The 26,545-nt window shown below is 39.3% G+C and overlaps 1 protein-coding gene across 3 annotated transcripts; it reads left to right on the top strand.

Moving 5' to 3' along the window:
• Window positions 1–556: 556 nt before the first annotated feature.
• On the top strand, window positions 557–26,153 carry RTCA (RNA 3'-terminal phosphate cyclase). 3 transcript variants are annotated; one of them, XM_054447184.2, is made up of 11 exons: window positions 557–818; window positions 922–1,022; window positions 2,531–2,674; window positions 4,963–5,086; window positions 7,802–7,860; window positions 9,230–9,371; window positions 10,005–10,129; window positions 11,680–11,738; window positions 19,600–19,694; window positions 21,477–21,581; window positions 25,784–26,153. In XM_054447184.2, exons 1-11 carry the CDS (start codon window positions 774–776, stop codon window positions 25,883–25,885), a joined length of 1,101 nt encoding a protein of 366 aa, XP_054303159.1. In that variant the 5' UTR covers window positions 557–773; the 3' UTR covers window positions 25,886–26,153. The 3 variants fall into 3 exon arrangements, with proteins under 3 accessions (XP_054303159.1, XP_063508628.1, XP_054303170.1); XM_063652558.1 differs by lacking the exon at window positions 557–818 and having other exon boundaries at window positions 2,453–2,674; XM_054447195.2 differs by lacking the exon at window positions 557–818 and having other exon boundaries at window positions 926–1,022; window positions 2,516–2,674.
• The last annotated feature ends 392 nt before the right edge of the window (window positions 26,154–26,545 follow it).

The following is a 26,545-nucleotide window of genomic DNA, read 5'->3' as shown; positions in this document are numbered from 1 at the left end:
ATTGTTAGCTGCACTGTTCCTTGCAGTCAAGAGCTTGCACTCACTCTCAAGCAAAATGGCATAACTTTGGCTTTTCAGAATATTAAACGAGCGATTCAGCCTTGCCCGCCCCTCAAATAAATGGTGTGTCACCCTAGAAACAAAGATAACACACTCCACATACACAAACACGCACACCGCGAGGAACGAAAGGCCAAGGGTATCAATGCACCAGGGCGCATACACTTCGAGACACAGCTTCGGTGCATCGCAGGGTCCCGATCTTTCTTGCATCTTCAGCTCTAAAAGTCGGCACCTCGGGGTATGCCAGGATCCTCGAGAAAACAGATATAAACACATATTTACCCACAAAACAGAGATAAAGCACAAGCCTGCAGGATAACTGGAAGAGTTATCTTACAGTTGAGACTTTCTGCAACCTGCAGATTTTACCGTGTCCAGGGCACAAATCTTTCAGGGCTCCTGGACACCCCCGCGACCGTCATCTCATTTCTCCGGCAGCTTCCTCGCCGGGACAGCAATGTTCCCAGCGCGGCTCCTCTAAGCCGAGCTATGCGCATGCGCGCTGGCTGCGGACCTGGGCGAACCCGGAGGTTCGTTTCTGCTGACTCCAGTGTCCCGAAAGGCGACGCTTCTCCCGCTTTCTCGCCAGGCTCCTGCAGCCCCAGGCGTGAACCGAGGTTTCTGAACTACTGGGCGGGAGCCAACGTCTCTTCTTTCTCCCGCTCCGGCGGAGGCTTTGTCGCTGCGGGTTGGGCCCCAGTGTGCCCCCCATGGCGGGGCCGCGGGTGGAGGTCGATGGCAGCATCATGGAAGGGGTGAGTACAGAGCGAAGCGGCCGGGGCTGCAGCCAAACCAGGGAGGGGAGCTCTCACCATCGGTGTGCTTACGTCTCTTCTCCCTGTACCCCACCCTTTGCAGGGCGGCCAGATCCTGAGAGTCTCTACGGCCTTGAGCTGTCTCCTAGGCCTTCCCTTGCGGGTGCAGAAGATCCGAGCCGGCCGGAGCACGCCAGGCCTGAGGTAAATCTGGCTGGAGGGGGAGTTGGGCCGTGAAGCTGGGGGATCGGGGGGTCGGGCTGCCGGGCTGGGGCATCGGGAGTCCGAGTGGTGGAACCCAGAAGGTCCCAGACGCAGATATGGGCGATCCAGGGCGGGGACACTCTGCCTGGGCGGTGGCCTGTGTTGTAAAGTCTTGAAAGCGTGGAGGGGTGAATTTAGAAATGGTCTCATTTGCTAAAGAGCTAGCTTTTAAAATGTTTTCCCACCTCACCGGGCATTCCAAATATCCAAATAGCACGTATGAGCTGGCAAGATAGATAGGGCAGAAATGCTTGTGAGGCCAGAGGAAACCCTGTTTTTTAACCAGTGCATTCTGGTGCTGCTGTCAGTTTTAGAATCATAAAACAGGAAAGGATCCTGAGATGTGTTATCCCAGCTTTCATTCATACCTCCAGAGATCTGTTATGACCCGAATTATCTGTTGTGGAGAGGGAAACACCTTGACATTTGACCTTATTTCTTCTGTCTGGGTAGCTGGGCATGCCAATAGTTGAGTTTCAGGTACATGCACCTGTTAGAAGAGGACCCAGGTTTGAAGCCACACTGATTGCTTTGTATGTATTCTGTATTTATTACATTTTAATAAATCAGCGGTCTCAGTCTTTTGCCTACAGTTTTGAAATTACCAAAAGGCAATTACTGATATATGTTAATGTTAATTGCCTTTGTCATAGTTGTTTGCAGCCCTCCAGTTCACCAACAGGGGAATCCAATTCATTAGGCTGTAGGTATTGTATTAGTTTGCTAGGGCTGCCATAACAAAATGCCACACACGGAGTGGAGCTTAAACAACAGAAATTTATTTCCTCACAGTTCTGGAGGCTGGAAGTCCAAGATCAAGGTCCTGACAAGGTTGGTTTCCTCTGAGAGCCATGAGAAAAGGATCTGCTCCAGGCCTCTCTTTTTGCCTCTTCACATGGAGGTTCCTCTGTGCACCTTGCCCCTAGCGTCTCTGTATGTTCTAGTTTTTTGTTTTTTTTTTAATAAGGACACCAGTAAGATTGTATGGTGGCCCCGTTTTAACTTAATTATCTCTTTAAAGGCTCTATCTCCAAATATAGTCACATTCTGAGATACGGAGGGTTATAGTCTCAGCATATGAATTTAGGGGGAACATAGTTCAGCCCATACAGGCACCATAGATTGTTCAGTCAAGTGCAGGCGAGACTGGTGGCACTGAAATAACTATTAGTTTTCTTCTTTTGCACACTTCTAATTTGCAGCAGTATATCAGGGTATGTATTTATAGTCAGAAATAACTGGTCTGCAAGGAAGCGTTAAAATGATACATACTAGCAGGTAGTCTAGGTGCATAAAAATCCAAAAGGAAGCTGACACTGAAGATGTGGCACTTACTGTGGTTAGACCTTGCTGTTTTCTTGCCATTGCAGTTTTATAAATTTGTCATAAAATGTGGGGATGTAGGCAGTCTGAATGCACACGTTTTGATGCAGTATTATGACCTGAAGGCCTCAACATTTATCTGGACTGGAAATGATTCGAGATTTGTGTGATGGGCAACTGGAGGGGGCAGAAATTGGCTCAACAGAAATAACCTTTACACCAGAGAAGATCAAAGGTGGAATCCACACAGCAGATACCAAGACAGCAGGGTATGTATCACTTAACATTCCATTTAAGTAACCTGGATTTAAGTCCAGGTTTTGCCACTTTCTGGGCAAGTTGCTTAACGTCTATGAGCTTGTTTCCTTACTTTTATGTTTTATTTTTTTGAGACAAGGTATCCCTCTTGCCCAGGCGGGGGTGCAGTGGTGCAATCACTGCTCACTGTAAGCTGTAACTCCTGGGCCCAACAGGTCCTCCCACCTCAGCCTCCTGAGTAGCTGGAACCATAGGCACACACCACCATGCCCAGCTAATTTTTGTATTTTTTGAAGAGAGAAGGTTTCGCCATGTTTTTCAGCTGGTCTCGAATTCCTGAGCTCAAGCAATCCATCCATGTTGGCCTCCCAAAGTTTTGGGATTATAAGTGTGAGCCACCACACCTGTCCAATAAATATTTATTGAATTAATGAAATTCATTATTACTGATAGAGGCTTCCCAGTTCAATACTTAAGCATCCTTGTGTAAGTGAGTTAAATAAAGATCTGTTTTTTAGTAGCTAGGAGGCTATGTTGAATTCCCTTTCAAACTACTTATGAATATGATTGCTTTCACTTAACTTTGGAGAAGGGAGATAATGGCTCATTTAGAAAACAACCAGGCCAGGTGCGGTGGCTCACGCCTGTAGTCCCAGCACTTTGGGAGGCCGAGGTGGGTGGATCGCTTGAGCTCACAAATTTGAGACCAGCCTGGGCAACATGGCAAAACCCCGTCATATATATATATTTATATATTTATGTATATTTATATATATAAATAAAAATTAGCTGGGAGTGATGGTCCATGCCGGTAGTACCATCTGCTCGAGAAGCTGAGGCTTGAGCCTCGGAGGTGGAAGGTGCAGTGAACCGAGATTGTGCCACTGCACTCCAGCCTGGGTGATGGAAGGAGCCCCTGTCTCAAAAAAAGAAAAGATAATGACCAAACGTTTCACTTTATGAAATTCATCATGTTACATAACTATTTCTTGTGATTTCTCACATTATTTGACTATAAGGACCAAACAGGCAAATAAAGCAAGGATTACTTCACTAAAACTTCCCATGTGAAATATTTAGCTATCAGTCTTTTTTTTTTTTTTTTTGTCTGCTAGGCTGGAGTACAGTGGCATGATCATGGCTCACTGTAGCCTTGACCTCTTGGGCTCAGGCAGTCCTCCTAAAGTGCTGAGATTACAGGTGTGCACCACAATGCCTGGTTAATTTTTAAATTTTTTGTAGAGATGGAGTCTCACTATGTTGCCCAGATTGGTTTTGAACTCCTGGGCTCAAGTGATCATCCCACCTCTGTCTCCCAAAGTGCTGGGATACAGGCATGAGCCACCACGCCCGGCCAAGCTGTGAGTGTTTGTTATTATTAAAATTAATAATTATTAAAATTATTAAAATATTTTATTTATTATACTTTAAGTTCCGGATACATGTGCAGAATGTGCAGGTTTGTCACATATGTACACATGTGCCATAGTGGTTTGCTTCACCCATCAACTGGTCATCTAGGTTTTAAGCCCTGCATGCATTAGGTATTTGTCCTAGTGCTCTCCCTCCCCTTACCACCCACCCCCCAACAAGCCCCGGTGTGTGATGTTCCCCTCCCTGTGCCCATGTGTTCTCCTTGTTCAGCTGCCACTTATGAGTGAGAACATGCAGCGTTTGCTTTTCTGTTCCTGTGTTAGTTTACTGAGAATGATGGTTTCCAGCTTCATCCATGTCCCTGCAAAGGACATGAACTCATTCTCTTTTATGGCTGCATAAAATATTATTCTGTCATATCATGAACTCCACAATGACAGGAACTATATCTTAACTTTATATCTGGAACAGTACCTTGTTATATAGTAACTACTCATATCCAGACCTTGACTGTTTTGAAAGCATTTTCATAAACTGCTAGTTTCAAGAATTCTTTTGTAAAACTTTTGAAGAAGGTTTTATTTTTAATTTTTTTCTTTTTTACTTTTTTGTAATATAAAGAAAAGTATCAGAACTTAGCCAAGGTCACACAGCTAATGTGTTTAGTTGAAGATTCAGACCCAGGTTTGGTTATCATTTAAAGCTATTTTTTTCTATGGTGAAATACTGTTTTTCTTTAAAATTCAGGATTTTACTATTCAGACACTAAAATGTTTTTTAACTAGAAACTCAATGGCGTATACCTGCCTTCACAGTTGTCTGTGCTTTAGTTGGTAGTGATGAACAAGAATATAGCTTATTTAAGAGTTTGAAAAGAAAATGCAGAAAAGAAAATGAAAATAAGCCCCTTCTGCCTTCTTCTTAGGAGTGTGTGCCTCTTGATGCAGGTCTCAATGCCATGTGTTCTCTTTGCTGCTTCTCCATCAGAACTTCATTTGAAAGGTGGAACTAATGCCGAAATGGCACCACAGATCGATTATACAGTGATGGTAAGGGCTTTTGTTGTTGACAAACTAAGATGATCTCATACATGCTTCTGAGCCTCCATTCTCTGAATATATCCTGAGTGTTTTTTTGTGACTTTCTTGTTTATCTCTTCATGGTGTCTTTTCTTTCTTTCTTTCTTTTTTTTTTTTTTTGAGACAGTGCTGTTGCCAAGACTGGAGTACAGTTGCATGATCACAGCTTACTGCATACTCAACCTCCTGAGCTCAAGCAATCCTCCTGTCTTGGCCTCCTGAGCAGCTGGGACTACAGGCACACACCCAGCCAATTTTTTTTTTTTTGTAGAGTCGATGCCTCACTATGTTGCCTAGGCTGGTCTTGAACTCCTGAGCTCTAAGGATCCTCCCACCTCAGCCTCCCAAATGTGTCTATTGCAGTAGGGGGTGGGGAATTATGTTTACTTTAAGTTTGTTGTTATATCTTATAACAGTGTTTATAGTGAATTAAAAAAAAAAACTCAAGTGTAGGGCCCGGTGTGGTGGCTCACACCTGTAATCCTAGCACTCTGGGAGGCTGAGGTAGGCAGATCACTTGAGCTCAGAAGTTCAAGACCAGCCTGGGCAACATGGTGAAATCCCATCTCTACAAAAAAAAATATAAATAAAAAACAAAAAACACTACACACACAGAAAAATTAGCCAGGCATGGTGGTGCACACCTGTCCAAGCTACTCAGGAGGCTGAGGTGGGAGGATCACTTGAGCCTGGGAGGTTGAGTTTGCAGTGAGCTATGTTGGCACTCCATCCTGGGTGGTAAAGCAAGATGCTGTCTTTAAAAAAACAAAAAACACCTCGAATGTGATATAAATTATATCAATTGTGATGTGTTATTTTATAAATACAAGGATTATGATTTGGAGGAAAACTCAAACTTTTTTTTTCCATTAAGCCCCTTCCATTCTAGGATCAAACATTTAAAAAATGATTTAAAAAATACTGGCATGCTCATATAACTAGTGGGAGAGAAAAGTGGTATAATCTTTTTTTTCCAGATTTATTAAAGTGTAATTTTCAATTGAATCCACCCTTTTTAACATGCAGTTCTGTGATTTTTTGATAGTGATGTGATTCACAGTTATGAACCATCTACCACAATCAAGACATAGAATAGTTCCATTACTCTAAAAAATTCCCTTATACGTTTTTGTCATCAGTTCTGAGCCTCAGCCCCTGGCAACTGCTGATCTGTTTTCCGTCATAGTTTTGCCTTTTGTTCAGAATGTCATATAAGGAATAATACTGTACGTAGGCTTTGAGTCTGGGTTTTTTGCTCTCCATAATACATTTGAGATTCATCCATGTTGCTTGTATCTGCAATGAAAACTTGAGTTGTGTTCTCATATATGGATGTACCAGTTTGTATATCCATTCATCTATTGAAGGGCATTTGGGTGTTTCCAGATTTTGGCAATTATAAATTAAGTTACTGTTAACATTCATATACAAGTTTTTGTGTGATTGTACATTTTCATTTCTCTTGGGAAAATACTTGCTGGGTTGTTATAATAAGCAAATGTCTAACTTTATAATACATAGCCAGGTTATTTTAGCTTCCAAAGTGGCTACATTTTGCATTATTACCAGTACTATATGAGAGTTCCAGCTGAAGTGGGCACCGTGGTGTGTGCCTGTAGTCCCAGCTGCTTCATACTTGGTAGGCTGAGGTGGGAGGATCTCTTGAGCTTAAGCTGGAGTCTAGCCTGGGTAATAAGCGAGACCCCATCTCTAAAATAAAAATAAATATCAAATAGAGGGTTCCAGCTGTTCTGTATCCATCCTAGCACTTGATATTTTCAGGTTTTTATTTGTTAAGCTTTTTCTGCCTTTAAAAAAAAACACAAAACAAGGTTAATAACGTGGATACCTCCTGGATACATAGGAAACAACCCAGAGAAATAAGTAAATCTCTAGAGTAGATCTCAAAGAGTTGCCTTAGACATCAGGCTTAAACACCATCTTTCTCTGAAATACTGCCAATTCTAATAGATGGTATAATCTTTTTAAAGTCAGTTCGATGGGATGTATAATAAAAATTAATCTCCCCTCACCTAGTAATTTGACTTCAAGGAAACTACTCTAATTCAATATTGCAAAATGCAGCTAAAGATAAATGTTAAAGGTATTTGAACAGAGCATTGTATACTGTAATTATCATTATATAAGATATATCATTATCTAATAATGAAAACTTGGAGAACCGTTAAGTCAATTAGTCTAGGATGCCATGGAGTCATTCAGATTTTGTTTAGGAATAATTTTATTATGTCAGGAAAATGCTTATGTTTATAATGTTAAAGCATTGTCTGTGGAATGAGATTTCAACTGTATAAAAAATTGAGATGACAGAATGGAATGCTCTTCACCAATACCCCCTCATTTCTTAAATGTACTATATTGAGATGCATGAGGAAGTATTGGCCTTTGGAGTAGAATAACCACTGATATCAAGTATCCTAAGTTCCAATTTTTTTCGTTAGATAGACTTGCATAGCTCTGATTAAATAAATGTCAAACTTTTAAATTTAGCTACATATCAGTTTTTTTTATTTGAAAAAATGGAACCAGCCTGCATATTCTTATAACACCGTTTACCTATAGCACCCAGTTACTAGCCAGCAAAGCACTTTTGTTTAATAAATACACTTATTAAATTAGTGAATATTGCTGATTAACCTAATGATAAAAACTGATTTTTTTCAGGTCTTCAAGCCAATTGTTGAAAAATTTGGTTTCGTATTTAATTGTGACATTAAAACAAGGTAAGTTGCTTATTTCTTAAATGTTAGGATCTACTACTTATGCTAGAAGTAGTGGAAAAGTTAGACCCTTAAAGAACTGTCTTTCTGGTACCCACTTAATACACTGCATCTCTTGTAAGAAGTAATTGTACTTTGTGGCTTAAAAATAATGAACAGCAGGGGCATGGGGACTTGAGAGCAGCTACACATCATGGTTATTTATTTCTAGGGAAAATACTTTCAAGGGAATTTTCACACTGAGGTACCCTCATATCTAGTGTTATTTCATGCCCCAGCACAGCTTAAGTGCTCACTGTGTGTAGACAACTGGACTAGACACTAAGGGGTCATAAAAGGAATTATCTTCCACAATGTGATCAGAATTGTTTTCCTAAGAAACACTTTGGGCATTCAAGTTATTTCTCTTTAAGGTTTCCCTTCTGCCACACAATCACTAGGCCATATTTCTTGGTATGGCATTTAAGTGCTTTGAAGTCTTGCCCTAACTTTTCTAACTTCTTCGTCCCTTTCCTCCTTTCAACGTGTTATGTATTCTAACAATATGTTAGCTTGTTATTCCTTAAATATGCTTCGTGCCTTTGGACTTTTGTGTCTTTGTTCATGTTGTTCTTCCCCTGCTCTCCCAAAAGTTAGAAATCCTATGTTTTTTTCAACATGAAACTTATAATTCTTTATGAACTGTGATTGTGCCTCAATCAGAATTCATATTTGCACCTATGTTGTAGCCTTTCTTATAGCCTGACCTGTATTCTAGTAGATAGTGTGTGGAGCCATCTCCCTACCAGATAGTGAGCTCTTTGAGGGGAGGAGTACTGTCTTCTCACCGTCTGCTGTAGAATAAATGACACCAATTAATTGAATTAAAACTTTTTAAGTGTTTTGCTACTTAAATATTCATCTTATATTTATTTGAGGACCTACCATGTGCCAGACATTGTTTTAGGCACAGGAAAATAGCAGGAACAATATAGGTAAGTCTAGCCCTCAAGGAGCTTATATTCTACAACAGCACTGTCAAATAGAACTTTCTGCATTGGGGTAAATGTTCCATATCTATGCTGTCTAATATGGTAGTCACTAGCCAAATGTGACTATTGAGCACTTAAAATGTGGCTAGTGCAGCTAGGGAGCTGATTTTAAAATTTTATTTAATTTTAATAGTTTCACATATCTCAAGGCTACCACATTGTATAGTACAGACAAAATTTTGTTTTTTAATGTGTAAAATTTTACAAAATACAGACCCAAAATATTTAGACCTTTCCATGGATTACGTTTGAATATCATTGACATGTCATTTTATTGTAATATAGAGCTTTGTTTTTGTCATGCAATCAGTTTATGTGGGCATTTGTTATACTTTTCATAGGGGATATTACCCAAAAGGGGGTGGTGAAGTGATTGTTCGAATGTCACCAGTTAAACAATTGAACCCTGTAAATTTAACTGACCGTGGCTGTGTGACTAAGATTTATGGAAGAGCTTTCGTTGCTGGTGTTTTGCCATTTAAAGTAAGTTGTCTAGATGTTCTTAGAAATAAAATATATGTGTGTCTTGATAAGTATTATGTCAACTAAATTTTGAAATAATTGAGAGAACTTAACATTTTTTTAAGGAAAGAAATAATGTCCTTTGTGGCAATATGGCTGCAGCTGGAGGCCATTATCCTAAGCAAATTAATGTAGGAACAGAAAACCAAATACCACATGTTCTCATAAGTGGAAGCTACACATTGAATACACATGGACATAAAGATGGGAACACTGGGGACTGCTAATGGGAGGAGGGTGGAAGGGGGCTGAGGGTTGAAACACTATTAGGTACTGTGTTCACTACCTAGGTGATGGGATCATTCATATACCATATCTCAGCGACATGTAATTTACCCATGTAACAAACCTGCACATGTACCTCCTGAACCTAAAATAAAAGATGAAATATATATATTAATGGATACATTAATTAACAAAAATAAAGTTAATTTGTGTAAGCATTTTTAAAAATTCAGTGCTGTCTTGAAAATCAAGTTATTAAATGATGCATGTAAAAGCTATCAATTATTTTATGTGTCTTTGAAGTCTTGAAAACAATTTTCCAAATAATCAGTAATTGTTTTATTCTATTTTTCTGTTTTGCTAAAATAGGTAGCAAAAGATATGGCAGCGGCAGCAGTTAGATGCATCAGAAAGGAGATCCGGGATTTGTATGTTAACATCCAGCCTGTTCAAGAACCTAAAGACCAAGCATTTGGCAATGGAAATGGAATAATGTGAGACAATACTTTTTCCTACACATTAGTTGAGAGCCCTAAAATAGTTATGTAATTAAATTAAAGATTTGTAGGGTTTCTTGGTTAAGTTTATAGTTTTAAGAAGTATTTATTTATTTATTTATTTATTTACTGAGGCGGAGTCCCGCTCTGTCATCCAGGCTGGAGTGCCGTGGCGTGGTCTTGGCTCACTGCAAGCTCCGCCTCCTGGGTTCATGCCATTCTTCTGCCTGAGCCTCCCGAGTTGCTGAGACTACAGGCGCCCACCACCATGCCCGGCTAATTTTTTGTATTTTTAGTAGAGACGGGGTTTCACCGTGTTAGCCAGGATGGTCTTGATCTCCTGACCTCATGATCCGCCTGCCTCGGCCTCCCAAAGTGCTGGGATTACAGGCATGAGCCACCACGCCCAGCCTCAATTTATATTTTTAAGGACATTCCTACCTAAAACACCAGTACAATAAATTAAGACAATTATTCTGAATTGTTTCTGAGGATGGCTTGCCTTTTGTTACCTTGTAAGATCCCTTTCCCTTATATAGTGAACTTAAATGTTTAATCAGAAGTTAGGCTTTAAAGCTAGTCCTATGAGAATATTTCCAGTGCATAAAATACTTCAAATGTGAAATCAATTCACAAATAAATATAGCAAAGAGCTTTTTAAAACCAGACTAGAGGCCAGGCGCGGTGGCTTACGCCTGTAATCCCAGCACTTTGGGAGGCTGAGGCGGGCAGATCACAAGGTCAAGAGATCAAGATCATCCTGGCCAACATGGTGAAACCCCGTCTCTACTAAAAATACAAAAATTAGCTGGGCGCGGTGGTGCGCACCTGTAGTCCCAGCTACTTGGGAGGCTGAGGCAGGAGAATCACTTGAACCTGGGAGGCGGAGGTTGCAGTGAGCTGAGATCGCACCACTGCACTCTAGCCTGGCGATAAAGCGAGACTCCATCTCAAAAAAAAAAACCAAAAAAATCCAGACTAGAACTATTATGTTAATTCAGTTAGGAGTTATAGATTTAAGTATCAGTACAAATTCTTTAACTGATGTTTTTGAAGTATAAAAGTACCATTTGTGAATATTTAAGTTCCAAATCCTCTCATTCAGAATTTCCGTTAAAAGGTTTAAAGTAAATGCTTGCTCTACTTATGATAATACTATCTAAAAACCATAGAACAATACCAAAGTCTCTGCATAATGACCTTTTTATTTAAGATAATTCTGAAACACTTTATAATACTGTATGCCTGTGAAATGGTACCACTTAGTGCTAATGACATGGTAACTTGTTGCGGGGCATGGTAGACATTTCTTAACCTGTGAATTAGAATCTGGTGTGACTTCTCCTGGTCAAGTGGTAAAGGATACTACTGGTCTGATTAAGATAGACAATGTTAATCATGCCACTCTGGATGAAGAATTTTTACTTTTGCAATTTGTTGCCCAGATTTAGTTCTGCCTATTTAATAGTCATTGTTCTCTTGTGTTGTATTTGCATACATTTAGAACATTTATAGCAAAGGTAGTAATAACTTTTTTTCTTGCATAGAATTATTGCTGAGACCTCCACTGGCTGTTTGTTTGCTGGATCATCGCTTGGTAAACGAGGTAAGATAAATGAAGGGGGTCCATAGTTCCCAGTGCTACTGCAGAATTCTTTAATCCATCAGGATTGGAATGTTATAGAATGATGGATGAAAGTTTAAAAGGATGTAGTTAATTGATTCTCTTTTAGAGTCAATTACACTTTCAGACTTTCAGTCTTTCTCCCACCTTTATACTTCGGAAAATTTCAAACCTATGGAAAAGTTGAATGACTAGTTCAACTAGTCATCCATACAACCTTCTCTTAGATTCACTAGTTATGAACATTTAGTTTGTTGTGTATATTTCTGAGCCATTTCAATATAAGTTGCAGGTGCCATGTCTCACCCCTGAATACTGCAGCATGTATGTCCAAAGAGCAATAACTACATAATTATAATACCATTTTTACACCTGAAGAATTTGTCTGTTTTATTCTGACACACCAGATAGCTTCATACATAATGAATTGTTTCCAAAATATTATTTAGAGCGATGTGGGATTTTTTTTTTGGGGGGGGGGCACATAGCATTTGTTTCTCAAGTCTCTTTAGTCCCTCTTTTAATACAGAATCCTCCCATTACCTTTTTTTTGTTGTTGTTCTTTTCCTGATACATTTTTAAGAGTCCAGGCCATTTTCTCACGGTTTCCCACAATTTAAATTTGTCTGATTGTCTCATGATATATTCAGATTAAATATTTTTATTAAGAATATGACATAGATGATTTTGTGTACATTCCACTGTATCACGGCAGGGGGCACATGATGTTAGTTTCTCCTTTATTGGTGAGGTTGAGTGTGATCACTTGGTTAAGGAGGTGTGTCCTGCAGATCTGTCTGCTATGAAAGTTCCTTTTACCTTTATAATTAACTAGTGATCCAAGAAAATATTTTGAGGCCATCTGATTATCCTGCTCCCATAACAGCTTTCATCCAGTGGTTTTAACATCTATTGATGATTTTTCTCTGCATCAGTTATTACACTGGTGATTTCAAAATTCTGAATGTTTTTGTGAAGGGAAATTTGTTTAAGGTTTGGTATATTAGAGAGAGAAGATACATACATGCATGTGTTTGTTAATATTTAAAGTTACTTTTACCAACCAGGCAACTTTTAGGTGAACTTCTAGTTGTTTGCATGGTCATTGATTGCTTTATTCCTACTTTGTAGCATCTTTAAAAATGCTTACCAAGCTGGGCACAGTGGTACACGACTGTAATACTAGCACTTTGGGAGGCTGAGGTGGGAGGATCACTGAGACCAGTGGTTCAAGACTATCCTGGGCAATGTAGTGAGACTTTGTCTTTGCAAAATAAATAAACATATAAAAATGTTTACCCTAGCTATGCCGTTAAGCCACACTATTACTACTGAATACAAAAAAAAATTAGGAATTCTTCAGTTTGCTCAGTTGGTAAATCTAGAACTAGTTGGGCATCAAATCTGATCAAGAGAATAAATAAAATCACCATTTCCAGTTGAACTCACATAAATGAATTCTGTCTAAAACTGTGCTATTCAAAATGTGGTTGGCAGACAGGCAAACTTGTCAGCATCAACTGGGAGTTTGTTAGAAATACAGATTTTGGGACCTACCTCGGACGTATTGAATTAGAATCCGTGGGAGTGGGGCCCAGGAATCCATTTTAACAAACTTCCCAGGTACTTTTAATGTATACTGAAGTTTGAGAAATAGTGATCTAAAATATGTATTTGGCATATACTAATTACATATTAGGTGCAGTGAGGAATCAGTGGGGATATTGAGCCACTCCATGCACTATCTACAAGAGTCTTTAGAAGCAAAGAGAATACAAATATAAAACGGAGACTAGGAGCAGACATATTACAAGTAATAAGTACTTAGGGAGAAGTGTGAGTTTGTTTGTATTACTGGTTACCAAATGTGCCAGGTACTGTGTACTAGGGATTCAGAAGTGACAGCTATGATTCCTGCCTCCTGGGTTATTCTGGCAGAGGAAATAGACCAGTTCTATGACAGTGGTATCCCCAGGGTACCATAGGGATACAGGGGAAGCAAAGTGAATCCTTCTGGGGACTGACTGATGCCAAATCTGCCTTCTGCCATTTAATGGTCCTCCAGTGGGTTCTGTGGGTAAATAGTTAGCTGGATAGAAAAGTGAGAGCTAAGGAGGAAGGACAAAGAAATTTGACATACAAAAGTATTCTGGGTGAGGTGGCATGCAGCTTTAGTCCAAGCTACTCGGGAGGCTGAAGCAGGATGATTGCTTGAGCCAGGAGTTTGACAACAGCCTGGCCAACATGGCAAGATCCCATCTCTTAAAAATTTTTTTTTTAATTAGCCCCACATGGTGGCTCACACCTATAGTCCCAGCTGCTCAGGAGGCTGAAGCGGGAGGATTGCTTGATCCTAAGATGTTCAAGGCTGCAATGAGCTATGATTGCACCACTGCATTCCAGCCTGGGTGACACAGTGAGACCCTGTCACCAAAAAAATAGTGTTCTGTGTTTGAGCAAGCAACTGCAAGTGGATAATAGATCTGGGTAAGGGAATGGAGAGGGATGACAACAGAAAGATCGACAGGCCAGATTCTGAAAGGCTATAGGTTATATCTAGGAATTTACATTTCATCCTGAAATATAGAGCATTTAATGAGGGATGTGATATGAGAGTTTTTGAAAGATAATTCAGAGAAGTAGAAGAAAGCCATATTGGAGGCAGGAAGATAAGAGTTTATTACAATTCAGGTCAGAATGGTAAGGGCCTATGCCAAGGAATGCTGGGCTAGAGAGGTGAATACTGATAAAAGGGTATTTGCAAAGGTGAGTGGACAATACTTGGTGGCCAGTTGGGTATGGGAAGTGAGGAAGGCAGTGTAAAGTATGACCTTCTAGATGTCTGGCTTGGGTAACTGGATATATTTACCTCTTGTGAATATAGGGGGTAGAGTTAGTTTGCCAGGGTAGATGATAATTTTCAATATGCTGCGTTGAGATTGATTGTAAAGGGATCATTACTTTATCAGTAATACATGGAATTTTTTTACCAGGACTGAAAAAAATTTTCTAATGTTCTGTCAGCATTTTTTTCTCACTTTGTCACATGAAACAACTTGTACTTTGAAGTTGTTTTTGGATAAAACACTTGTAGAGTACACAGTACTTATTTTTAGACTTAGGGTGTTAGGAGAGAATAGAGGAGAGAGCAACATGCCTGCTGAGATTGACTGACTCCTCCTGGTATCCTTCCTTGTTTCCTATCATGCACGTCAGTCGAATGAGATGTTAGCGAATGCAAAAGTAACTTGTGGTCTTCTCAATCTAGCTTGTCTATATATTAAGGATCTCAGAGAGAATGTCATGACCTCTATTATCCAGATCCCCTTTCATTTCTGATTTAAATTAACTGGATTTAGGGGCAGGGTGTGGTGGCTCATGCCTGTAATCCCAGCACTTTGGGAGGCCAAGATGAGCAGATCACTTGAGCCCTAGCGTTCAAGACCAATCTGGGTAACATGGCGAAACCCTGTCTCTACAAAAAATACAAAAATTGCTTGAGCATGGTGGCGTGTGCTTGTAGTCCCAGCTACTCCAAAGGCTGAGGCAGGAGGCGGGAGGATCACTTGAGCCCAGGAGGTGTAGGTTGCAGTGAGCTGAGATCACACCACTGCACCCCAGCCTAGGTGATAGAGCAAGACCCTGTCTCAAAAAAATAAAACAAAACTACCAGACCTTGAATCCTAATTTCTTAGGGTTATCACCAGAAGGAACATTGGCTGCTTGTCAATACCACCATAGGTGGTAGAGGCAGGAAGTTGTAACTAGGGATGTCTTTATCATTGTCTCAGTTACTAAAACCATTTTGATCTTAGTTTCCTTATATGTTGAGCAAGAAGATTAGCCTGGAGAATCTCCAAAATCCTTTTAACTATAACATTCTTCAATTTTATTTTAAAAGGGTGAGATTTTGTTTTGTCTGAGAAAATCTCTCTGTTTTAGACTGAGGCAGTGTGTTATGATAGAGAGCACTAAACAGAGAGTGAGAAGACCTAAATTTTAGTCCCATGTCCTGTCATTATCATGCATAGTGACTCTGGGCTTTCCTTATCTGAAAAATGATATTGGACCGTGATCGTGATCTATGTTTAAGGATCCCTTCCAACTTTAAGTGATTGCATTATAGACAGAATGTGTTTTGTCTTTCCATTGTTGCGTATCTGTGTGATCTTTCATTACTCTTATCTTACAGTTAGTTATATTCTTTACTATGGGAGCAAAATAATCTGCTGAAATGAATTGTGCCTCTGGTTAATCAATCTTTATTTCCTTTGTATAGAAATTGCCTCACTTATAGCAAGCACCTTACTTCCTTCCCTCAGTGTATGTGGTAATTCAGGGCATCTCTCTGTTTTTGTTTTTGTTTTTTTTTTTTGAGACGGAATCTTGCTTTGTCGCCCAGGCTGGAGTGCAGTGGAGCAATCTCGGCTCACTGCAACCTCCGCCTCCTGAGTTCAAGCAATCCTCCCACCGCAGCCTCCCAGGTAGCTGGGATTACAAGTGTGTGCCACCACACCCGGCTAATTTTTGTATTTTTGGTAGAGACGGGGTTTCACAGTGTTGGCCAGGCTGGTCTTGAACTCCTGACCTCAAGTGATCTGCCTCCCAGAGTGCTGGGATTACAGGCGTGAGCCACCGTGCCGGCCTCATGGCATCTCTCTGATGTCCTAAAACAAGTCCTTGAGACCTTTGTTTAAAAACACCCAAAATGTGAGAAGATTGGCAATTAGTTAGAAAAGCATTAAGATTTCAGAAGAAATTGAGATTTTGCTTTTGGGGTGTATAATACTAATAAGCAAGATTCTCATATTTTGCTTATTATGTTCAGTTGCTACAGACTGCTAGTAATGGCAGTTAGTAATGTAGAACCATTCATACTGTTACTATCAAGGTGGCTGGGTGGAAAGGAATGTGAATGGCTCTGAGGAATTCTTTGCTACATGGCAGAAAACTTTAGTGTACCTGCTGTTTTCTAGTACTACAAAGCCAGAAGTTCTTTCCTTTTCCTTTACATCCTCCATCCCTATTTTAGCGTTTTTCAAGGACTCACTTAAGTCCTTCATGCTTTATGAAACCTCAAATTATTCTAGAACCTATATAATCTCTTACTTTTCTGAACTCCTGTCGGGTATATAGTTTATATCACAGAGTTAGCACTTAATTATCCTCTAATTTTCTCATATATGTGTATTTTAAATGCCTCCTTAGCAAAGGGTCTGGTTTCTATTACTTAGCATGGTAGATAAATAGTGGGTATGCAATACTCCTACAGGTTGAGCATTCCTAATCCAAAAATCTAAAATCTGAAATATTCCAAAATCAGAAGCTTTTCAAGTGGCAATATGCCACAAAACTTTGTTTTATGCACAAAAATCATTTAAAACATTGTATAAGGTTGCCTTCAAGCTATGTGTGTAAGGTATGTATGAACATTAATGAATTTCAGGTTTGTTTATTTATTGAGATGGGAGTCTTACTCTCTTGCCCAGTCTAGAGTGGAATGTTATGATCTTGGCTCACTGCACCCTCTGCCTCCTGAGCTCTAGAGAGCTTCCCACCACAGACTCCCGAGTAGCTGGAATTATTAGTGTGCGCCACCATGCCTGGCTATTTTAGTAGAGACAGAGTCTCACCATGTTGGCCAGGCTAGTCTTGAACTCCTGTACTCAAACTATCTGCCTGCCTCCACCTCCCAAAGTGCTGGGATTACAGGCATGAGCCACCGTGCTTAGCTGAATTTCATGTGTAGACTTGGGTCCCATCCCCAAGCTATCGCATTATGTATATCCAAATATTCCTTTTTTTTTTTTTTTAAATTTTGAGACAGAATCTCATGTGTCACCCAGGCTGGAGTGCAGTGGCACGATCTCAGCTCACCATAACCTCCGCCTCCTGGGTTCAAGAGATTGTTGTCCCTCAGCCTCCTGAGTAGCTAAAACTACAATCACACACAACCATGCCTGGCTAATTTTTATATTTTTAGTATTTCACCGTGTTGGCCAGTCTGGTCTCGAATTCCTCATCTCAAGTGATCTGCCCACCTCGGCCTCCCAAAGTGCTGGGATTATAGGCATGAGCCACCATGACTGGCTCAAATATTCCAAAATTTTTTAAAAATCCAAAATCTGAAACCTTTTAGTCCCAAGCATTTCGGATAAGGGGTACTCAACCTGTGTTATTATTAATAGCTTTTTATGTACTAGTCTGGGTAATAGATGCTTTATAAATATTATCTCTAATTTCTATAACAACTTTGCAGCATAGCTATTATCATCTCCATCTTCTAGAAGAGGAAATGGCAGTGGCTAACAAGAAGTCAAGATTCACAAAACATGTTTCAAACCATTTCATTCAGTCACGTAAATACTTGGCCAATTGATAATATAAAGAGGGTAATTTATTATATTATTATGACTACTATAAAGAAAAATAGAGTTGCTGGGCATGATGGCTCATGCCTGGAATTCTAACACTTTGGGAGGCTGAAGCGGGAGGATCACTTGAGTTCAGGAGTTCGAGACCAGTCCAGGCAACATAGTGAGACCTAGTCGCTAAAAAAAAAAAAAAAAAAAAAGAAAAAACAAGAAAAACAAAGAAAAATAGAGTTAAAATTCTACAATTTCCACTTTGGGGAAAATTTTATCATATATAATAAAGTAAATTTGCAAATATAAAATAGAAACAAAACTAACCACATTTTCATTTTTCATAAGACATTTTCGTTTGCAGCCAAGAATTTTTTAGTTGAGAGTAAATACCTTAAAATAATAATGTGGCATTCTACTACTTGTGACAGACTTACTTTGTATTCAGTGTTGTACCAAAGATTTGGGATATGTATGGAGAGATAGGGAGTAGGGCAAGAGGGTAAATATTCTGACATATTTAAAATAAGCTAATACCTGTTCAAATCTTAGAGGAAATAAAACTGAAATATTTTATCTGATAATGTTATATGCCCTTTTTTTACATAAAATGTAATTTCCTGACTTTAAAAAAATTCTTTAATTTTTTTTTTTTTTTTTTTTTTTTTTTTTTTTTTAGGCAGAGTCTTGCTCTGTCAGCCAGGATGGAGTACAGTGGCACAATCTCAGCTCACTGCAACCTCCACCTCCCAGGTTCAAGTGATTCTCTTGCTTCAGCCTCCTGAGCAGCTGGGATTACAGGCATGCACCACCATGCCCAGATAAATTTTGTATTTTTAGTAGAGATGGGGTTTTGCCATTTTGGCCAGGCTGGCCTCAAACTCCTGACCTCAAGTGATCCATCCGCCTCAGACTCCCAAAGCACTGGGATTACAGGCGTGAGCCACGGCGCTGGGCCAAATTCTTTAATTCTGATGGAATTACCTGCAGACTAATTATAACACGCATGCTTTTCTGGGATTTGGGAGGGGAGTTTGTTTGGTAGATGACATCTTGCTATGTTGCCCAGGCCAGCCTTGAATTCCTGGCCTCAAGCAATTCTTCCACCTTAGCTTCTCAAAGTCCTGGGATTACAGGCATGAGCCACCATGCCTGGCTGCAAGTTTTAATTTTTGAAATAGAGGCATAGCATTATAGGGTCATAACTTAACTTATAAACTGGCTTTATAAATTAGTACATTTTAAATAGGACTAATGAAGCCTATATTTTCCTCCACTACTAGTACATTTAAAGGTATAAGACTTTTGTGTATCCCAAACACTCAGAATATTAAATAACTAAAGATCTTGTTCTAAAAGGTACATTGAGTGGGTTTTTGAGGCCTAAAAATTGTATAACAGTGCTAATTGGGATATACCAAACTTTTTGTCTCTTAGTAATTAGTTTTGTTTTGTTTAAATGTTGTGCTTATCTTAAGGTGTAAATGCAGACAAAGTTGGAATTGAAGCTGCCGAAATGCTATTAGCAAATCTTAGACATGGTGGTACTGTGGATGAGTATCTGCAAGACCAGGTAATGACACATTTAGGTTAAAAACCCTCTAACCTGTTAGATTTGAATATGTGGTAATTAGATTGAATATCAATTTAAATAATTGACTTTCAGACACTAATTAGCAAGTCCTACTTCAATAATTTAAAAAAATATTCTGGGATTTGCATTCCTCAAATTTCACCCCTCATTTTACTTTACCTGTCTACAGTGTTTGGCGCAGTTGATCACTCCTTCCTTCTTGAAGTATTTTCTTTCCTTGGTTTCTGAAATACTGTTATCTTCCTATCTCACTGGCCATACATTCTAGTCTCCTTTGCTAGTTTATTGTGGTTTTCATCTTCTCAACAACTTTTTTTTTTTTTTTTTTTTGGTGGAGACAGAGTCTTGCTATGTTGCCCAGGCTGATCTCGAACTCCTGGTCTCAAGTGATCCTCCTGCTTCAGCTTCCTGAGTAGCTAGGCCTACAGGCGCATGCTGTCATGCCTAGCTAAATTAAAACTTTTTTTGGTTTTAATTTTTATAGAGACGAGGTCTCAGTATGTTGACCAGGATAATCCTAAACTCTGGCACCCAAGTGATCCTCCCACTTTGGCCTCCCAGAGTTTTGAGATTAAGGGCCAGGAGCCACTGTGCCTGGCCAACTTCTAAATTTTGATGAGCCCCTGGACTTAGGCTTATACTTGTTTTCTTTTTCTGTAGTTGCTCCCTCTCTTAGTTTGTCCAGTCTCATGGCTTAAGTACCGTCTTTATGCTAACAACTCCCAAATTTATATCCGAAGCCCAGGCCTTTGTCTTTAACTCCTTACTCATAATATCCCCTATGCCTGTCAACACCTCCACTTGGACGTGTCACAGACCTCTCAAACTTAGCACGTTGCAGGGCGCGGTGTCTGAAGCCTGTAATCCCAGCACTTTGGGAGGCCGAGGTGGGTGGATCACGAGGTCAAGAGATCGAGACCATCCTGGCTAACACGGTGAAACCCCGTCTCTACTGAAAAAATACAAAAAATTAGCCAGGCGTGGTAGCGGTTGCCTGTAGTCCTAGCTACTCGGGAGGCTGAGGCAGGAGAATGGTGTGAACCTGGGAGGCGGAGCTTGCAGTGAGCTGAGAATGCACCACTGCACTCCAGCCTGGGCGGCAGAGCAAGACTCCGTTTCAAAAAACCAAACAAACAAACAAACAAACAAAAAAAACTTAGCATGTTCACTCACAGTGAGAAGTGATACTGAATATTTCCAAATATCGTTTTTATGGTCTATTATCTTTATAGATTTTCCTTTCTACCATACTTTTGTCTCCTTAATCCCAAATCAGTAGTGTCCACATTTAGAAATATAGTCCTCGAGATTTCTTGACCTGTTTCTTAAGAGAGTTTCTGTTATTTCTAGTCTCTTCCTTCTTGCCCAGGTCTACTTTAAACTCCCAGTAAAGTCTCAGTATTAGTCTGTCTATTCAGCTGTTAAAATGTGATTTAAGAGAGTAGAATAAACATCATATTATATATACCAACTTGTAGAGATAGTTGGTCTAAATATATTACTGTTCTGTATTTTACTTGTAAATATTAATTTAAAAAATTCTATGTTGAGAGCTGCTACCAAGGCTTTTTGTACTACTCACAGACTTAGGGTAACATAGGTTTTCTGTCATCTTCTGAGTACTTCTGGAAACCTAAAGAAATAGAAATTCTTTTTTAGCAATTTTTATTTCTAGTAGTATTTTTATTATGGGCAGCAGTGGAATTATAACACCAAATATTAATAAATGTGTGAGATTTTTCTTTGTTCTTTTTTAAATAGCTGATTGTTTTCATGGCATTAGCCAATGGAGTTTCCAGAATAAAAACAGGACCAGTTACACTCCATACGCAAACCGCGATACATTTTGCTGAACAAATAGCAAAGGTGAGTATTCTATCAGAAAGGGAAATTGATATTTTGATTTTTATTTTAGCCAATTTTGGGTTAAATTTTAATAGGAAACTTAATAGTAATCATAATTGCTGTCACTGTTTCCTGTGTGACAGGCACTGAGCTAATTTAGCAATTTATCTAAACTGTCTACTCAGCATAACTATTGTAGGTGGCTATTTATTATTATTCCCATTATAAATATGAGTAAAGTGAGGCAGAGAGATTCATTAAATTGTTCAAGGCCACATGGATTTTTAGTGGCAGAGCTGAGCTTTGAGCAAACCTGGGAAAGCATACTTCAAAACCCATGTTATAATCACTGTGTGGTACTGCCTTACAGAGTAAGTAAAGATGTTTTGTTGTGAACTGTGATATCAAATCACAAGGGATTCATAGTTGGCTATAAAAAAAATTTATATAAAATTTTAGACATTTTATTTTGTTGATTCTATTTGTAAAATAGAATATTTGTTGAAACTAATATTCACCGTCCTCTGAAATTTAGTAGAGTTGACATAGAGTTTTTAATGAAGAAGGATTTATCATTGTATGAACTCGTATTCATACCTTTCCTACAGGATTCTTTTTTTTTTTTTCTTTTTTTGAGACAGGGTCTCGCACTGTTGCCCAGGCTGGAGTGCAATGGCATGATCTTGGCTCACTGCAACTTCTGCCTCCCAGGCTCAAGTGATTCTCCTGCCTCAGCCTCCCAAGTAGCTGGGATTACAGGCACATGCCACCACACCCGGCTAATTTTTCTATTTTTTGTAGAGATGGGGTTTTGCCATGTTGCTTATGCTGATCTCAAACTTCGTAGCTCAGGTGATCTGTCCACCTTGGCCTCCCAAAGTGTTGTGATTATAGGTGTGAGCCACCGTGCCTGGTCTGGATTGTTAATTTAAAGAAACAATAGGTATATTTCATCATGAAACTAATGTAATTTCTTTATAGGAAATAGAGGGGAAAAGCCTTCTCATAATTTCCCCTTGCCGGTAAAACCACAGTTGACATTTAGGTGTTTTCCTCTTCTCCTCAATTGTTTCTCTTTGCATTTTTTGCAGTTAATGCATACAGTTTCATTTCTTGCTTCTTTCAGTAACATGTAGCATATTTCCCATTTTGCTTATTCTTTATAAAGTACTTTTATAAAGAAGTATAAAATTTATAACAATTTTATAAGGGAAGTTGCTAATCTTAAGCATTTTTATTATTATTATTTTTGAGACAGGGTCTCACACTGTTGCCCAGGCTGGATTGCAGTGGCACAAACCTCCTGGGCTCTCAAATGATCCTCCCACTGCAGCCTCCCAAGTAGCTGGGGCTACGGGAGTGTGCCACCACACCTGGCTAATTTTTTGATGTTTTGTAGAGATGGAGTCTTGCCACATTCCCAGGCTGGTCTTGAACTCCTGGGCTCAAGCAGTCCTCTGACCTCAATCTCCCAAAGTGCTAGGATTACAGGTGTGAGCCAGCATGCCCAGCCCTAGTCTTAAGCATTTTTTAAAGTGACAAAAGTAACATATATTAATTTAAAAAATTAATCATTACAGAAGTGTCCCAAACACAAAACCACTGTTGCTGCCCTACTCCTATTTGTATGATGATCCTTTTTCTTTTCCTTTTTTTTTCTTAAGATAGAGTCTTGCTCTGTTAGCCCAGGTTGGAGTGCAGTGGCACGATCTTGGCTGACAGCAACCTCTGCCTCCCAGGTTCAAGCGATTCTCATGCCTCAGCCTCCAGAGTAGCTGGGATTACAGGCGTGTGCCACCATGTCCAGCTAATTTTTGTACTTTTTAGCAGAGACAGAGTTTCACTGTGTTGGCTAGGCTGGTCTCAAACTCGTGGCCTCACGCGGTCTGCCTGCCTTGGCCTCCCAAAGTGCAGGGATTACAGGCGTGAGCCACTGCGCCTGGCCTTTTTTTTTTTTCTTTTAAGAGACAGGGGCTTGCTCTGTTGCCCAGGCTGGATTGCAATGGCAGTATCATAGCTCACAGCAGCCCTGAACTCCTGGGCTCAAGTGATCCTTTCACCTCAGCCTATCAAGTAGCTAGGACTGCAGCTGTGCACCACCACGCCCTGCTAATTTTTTTGTTTGTTTGTTTGTTTTTTTGTTTTTGAGAGATGGGATCTCCCTGTGTTGCCCAGGCTGGTCCTGAACTCCTGGGTTCAAGTGATCCTCCCACCTCAGCTTCCCAAATGCCGTGATTACAGCTGTGAGCTACTGTGCCCAGTTTGATTCTTGATTATGTATACTTTTAATTGTTATTAAGAAACATAGATAAATTTTTGTTAAATTGTAGGAAAGACTGATGGGAATTAAAGGCAAGTTGTATTTGATGTCAAGAGTGTTAACTCTATTTTTTTTGTTATTCTACTTATGCTGTATTTATAACTATTATTTGTCTGTCTCTCCTTATAGATTGATCTCCTTAATAGCAGAGATCAGGTTTTATTCATTATATTCTTTACTTTTTACAGTACTTTACATATAGTAGACGCTTACTTGTTATTTGAAATGTATACATAATGGAAAGTGCTATGAACCTGTGTATAGCTCGTATCTTGCTCAGCTTTGTTGTGTATAAACTGGGTGACTTGGGGCAAGTTTCTTATCTTTCTTTGTCTCAATGCAAATAGTTATCTGTAAAATCAGACTTAAGCTAGATAGGCCTGCTATGCTCCTTTCAGGTCTACATATTTGTAGTTTTAAGTAGGTTTATGTATAGGCTAGAAATGATTTTCATAGCTGCTACTTGTGTTTCATATTTACATAATGCTTGTAATTTGAAAAATATATAAACACATACATATATTACTAATTAATTAATATGGTTATCTAGCTCAGAATTCAGCATTTATTCATTCAACAGTAATTTCAAGTGTCCACTCTGTGTCAGTACATTACCATGTAATGCTGAAAGTGAAAGAATTTTTGAACATTACTATTCATTCAGTAAGGCCCCAGAGTGATGGTTTTCAAATTGTACTTCCAAGAATCCTAAGATTTTAGGCATATTTGAAATCCTTTTGCCACAGACTTAACCTATTTAATTGTTTTGATTTTTTTTTTAAGACGTTGATGGGAATTGTGAGGAGTCTTCCTGTGTTGCCCAGGCCAGCCTCCTGAACTGAACTCAAATGATCCTTCCACCTCAGAATAGCTGGGATTATAGGTGTGCACCACTGCACCTGGCTAGTTGTTTTGATTCTAAATTTAGTTTTGTTAAAATGAATCACATTTGCTTTAAAAATAATGATGTTTTCAAAATACAGTGATATAGGCCAGGCACAATGACTCATGCCTGTAATCCCAGCGCTTTAGGAAGCTGACGCAGGAGGATCACTTCAGCCTAGGAGTTTGAGCCTGGGCAACAAAGTGAGACCCTGTCTCTACAACAGAATTAAAAATTAGCCAGGCATGGTGGCATGTGCCTGTGGTCCCAGCTACACTGGAGGCTGAGGCAGGAGGATCCCTTGAACCCAGGAAGTTGAGGCTGCGGTGAGCCGTGTTCATGCCACTGCACTGCAGCCTGGGTGACAGAGCAAGACTCTGTCTCAAATCAGAACAAAAACAAAAGCAAAATACAGTGATACAGATAAAATATTTCAAAGCCAACTTTAGTTACTAAGTGAAAAATGTGATATTAAGCCCAGTACATTAAAGATGAAGGAAGATGTTAATCACCACCACCACCCCTCCTCCCCACATACCTTTTCTGAACTGGATTTTTTGAACGATATATTTAGGGAGCTAAATTAGCAAGAAAAAATGTAAAGAAATTAAAGGGTAATTTGTTACTTGACAAGATAAAAGTAGAAATGTTTTAGAAAAATTTTAGGGCGTAGGGAATACAGTTGCGTTAAAATTACCAGTTGAGGTTTCAAAATTGTTATTTGCCTAAGCTGTACATCTGAGCTTTCTGATTCAGTGTGCATGGAAGGGACCCAGGCATATATATTTGGACAAAACTCACAGGTATGTATACCTCTGAACAAGAATCATAGTTGTACAATGAAATGTGTTATCTTTAGGCTATTAAGTTTCTTTCTCATCAATCATTTGATCTTTGTGTCTCTGTAGGTTTTTCAATAAAACAGGCTTGACATTAACTCTCTGCCTACATAAGCTGGAGTTGTGGGCTCTTTCCTCCATCTCTCTTCGTATTACTTATATACTCCTCTTCTGATTTCAGGCTAAATTTATTGTGAAGAAATCAGAAGATGAAGAAGACGCTGCTAAAGATACTTATATTATTGAATGCCAAGGAATTGGGATGACAAATCCAAATCTATAGAGTATTTGCCTCTTAAATGATACCTCATTGATATATTGCACTATTTCATAAATACTATAAAATAATGACTAGGAAGTAACTTACTAAAGCCTATGACTTAAATTTGAAGATGAAGTACAGTGTTCTAGGTTTGCTGAGAATGCTTCATCAAATTAATCTCACTTTGAATATCTCCTGAGAGATGGACAATGAAATATCAGTTGGTGGATATGTGTCATAGCTGATTTCAATATTGAAGTATTGAAATAAAATACTCTTTACACCTGAAGTAAATACATTTTTCTTTTTTATGTAATTAATTAAATCAGGGATATAGATTTAATCTGTAATTTGGGTATAATACTAATCTCTTTGCTGAAATCACATCTAAAGTATAATGAGGCAACTTTATGCAAATGTACTTGCTGTGACAACAATAACATTTTCCTTTTTTTTCTTTTTTTTGAGACAGAGTCTCGCTCTGTCACCCAGGCTGGGGTTCTGTGGCGTGATCTTGGCTCACTGCAACCTCTGCCTCCTGGGTTCAAGCAATTCTACTGCCTCAGCCTCCTGAGTAGTTGGTATTACAGGCGCACACCACCATGCCCGGCTAATTTTTGTATTTTTAGTAGAGACAAGGTTTCACCATATTGGTCAGGCTGGTTTCGAACTCCTGACCTC

This window comes from Pongo pygmaeus, chromosome 1, assembly GCF_028885625.2.
Source record: "Pongo pygmaeus isolate AG05252 chromosome 1, NHGRI_mPonPyg2-v2.0_pri, whole genome shotgun sequence".
NCBI classification, from domain to species: Eukaryota; Metazoa; Chordata; class Mammalia; order Primates; family Hominidae; genus Pongo; species Pongo pygmaeus.
This window is presented reverse-complemented; position numbering and strand designations above follow the sequence as displayed.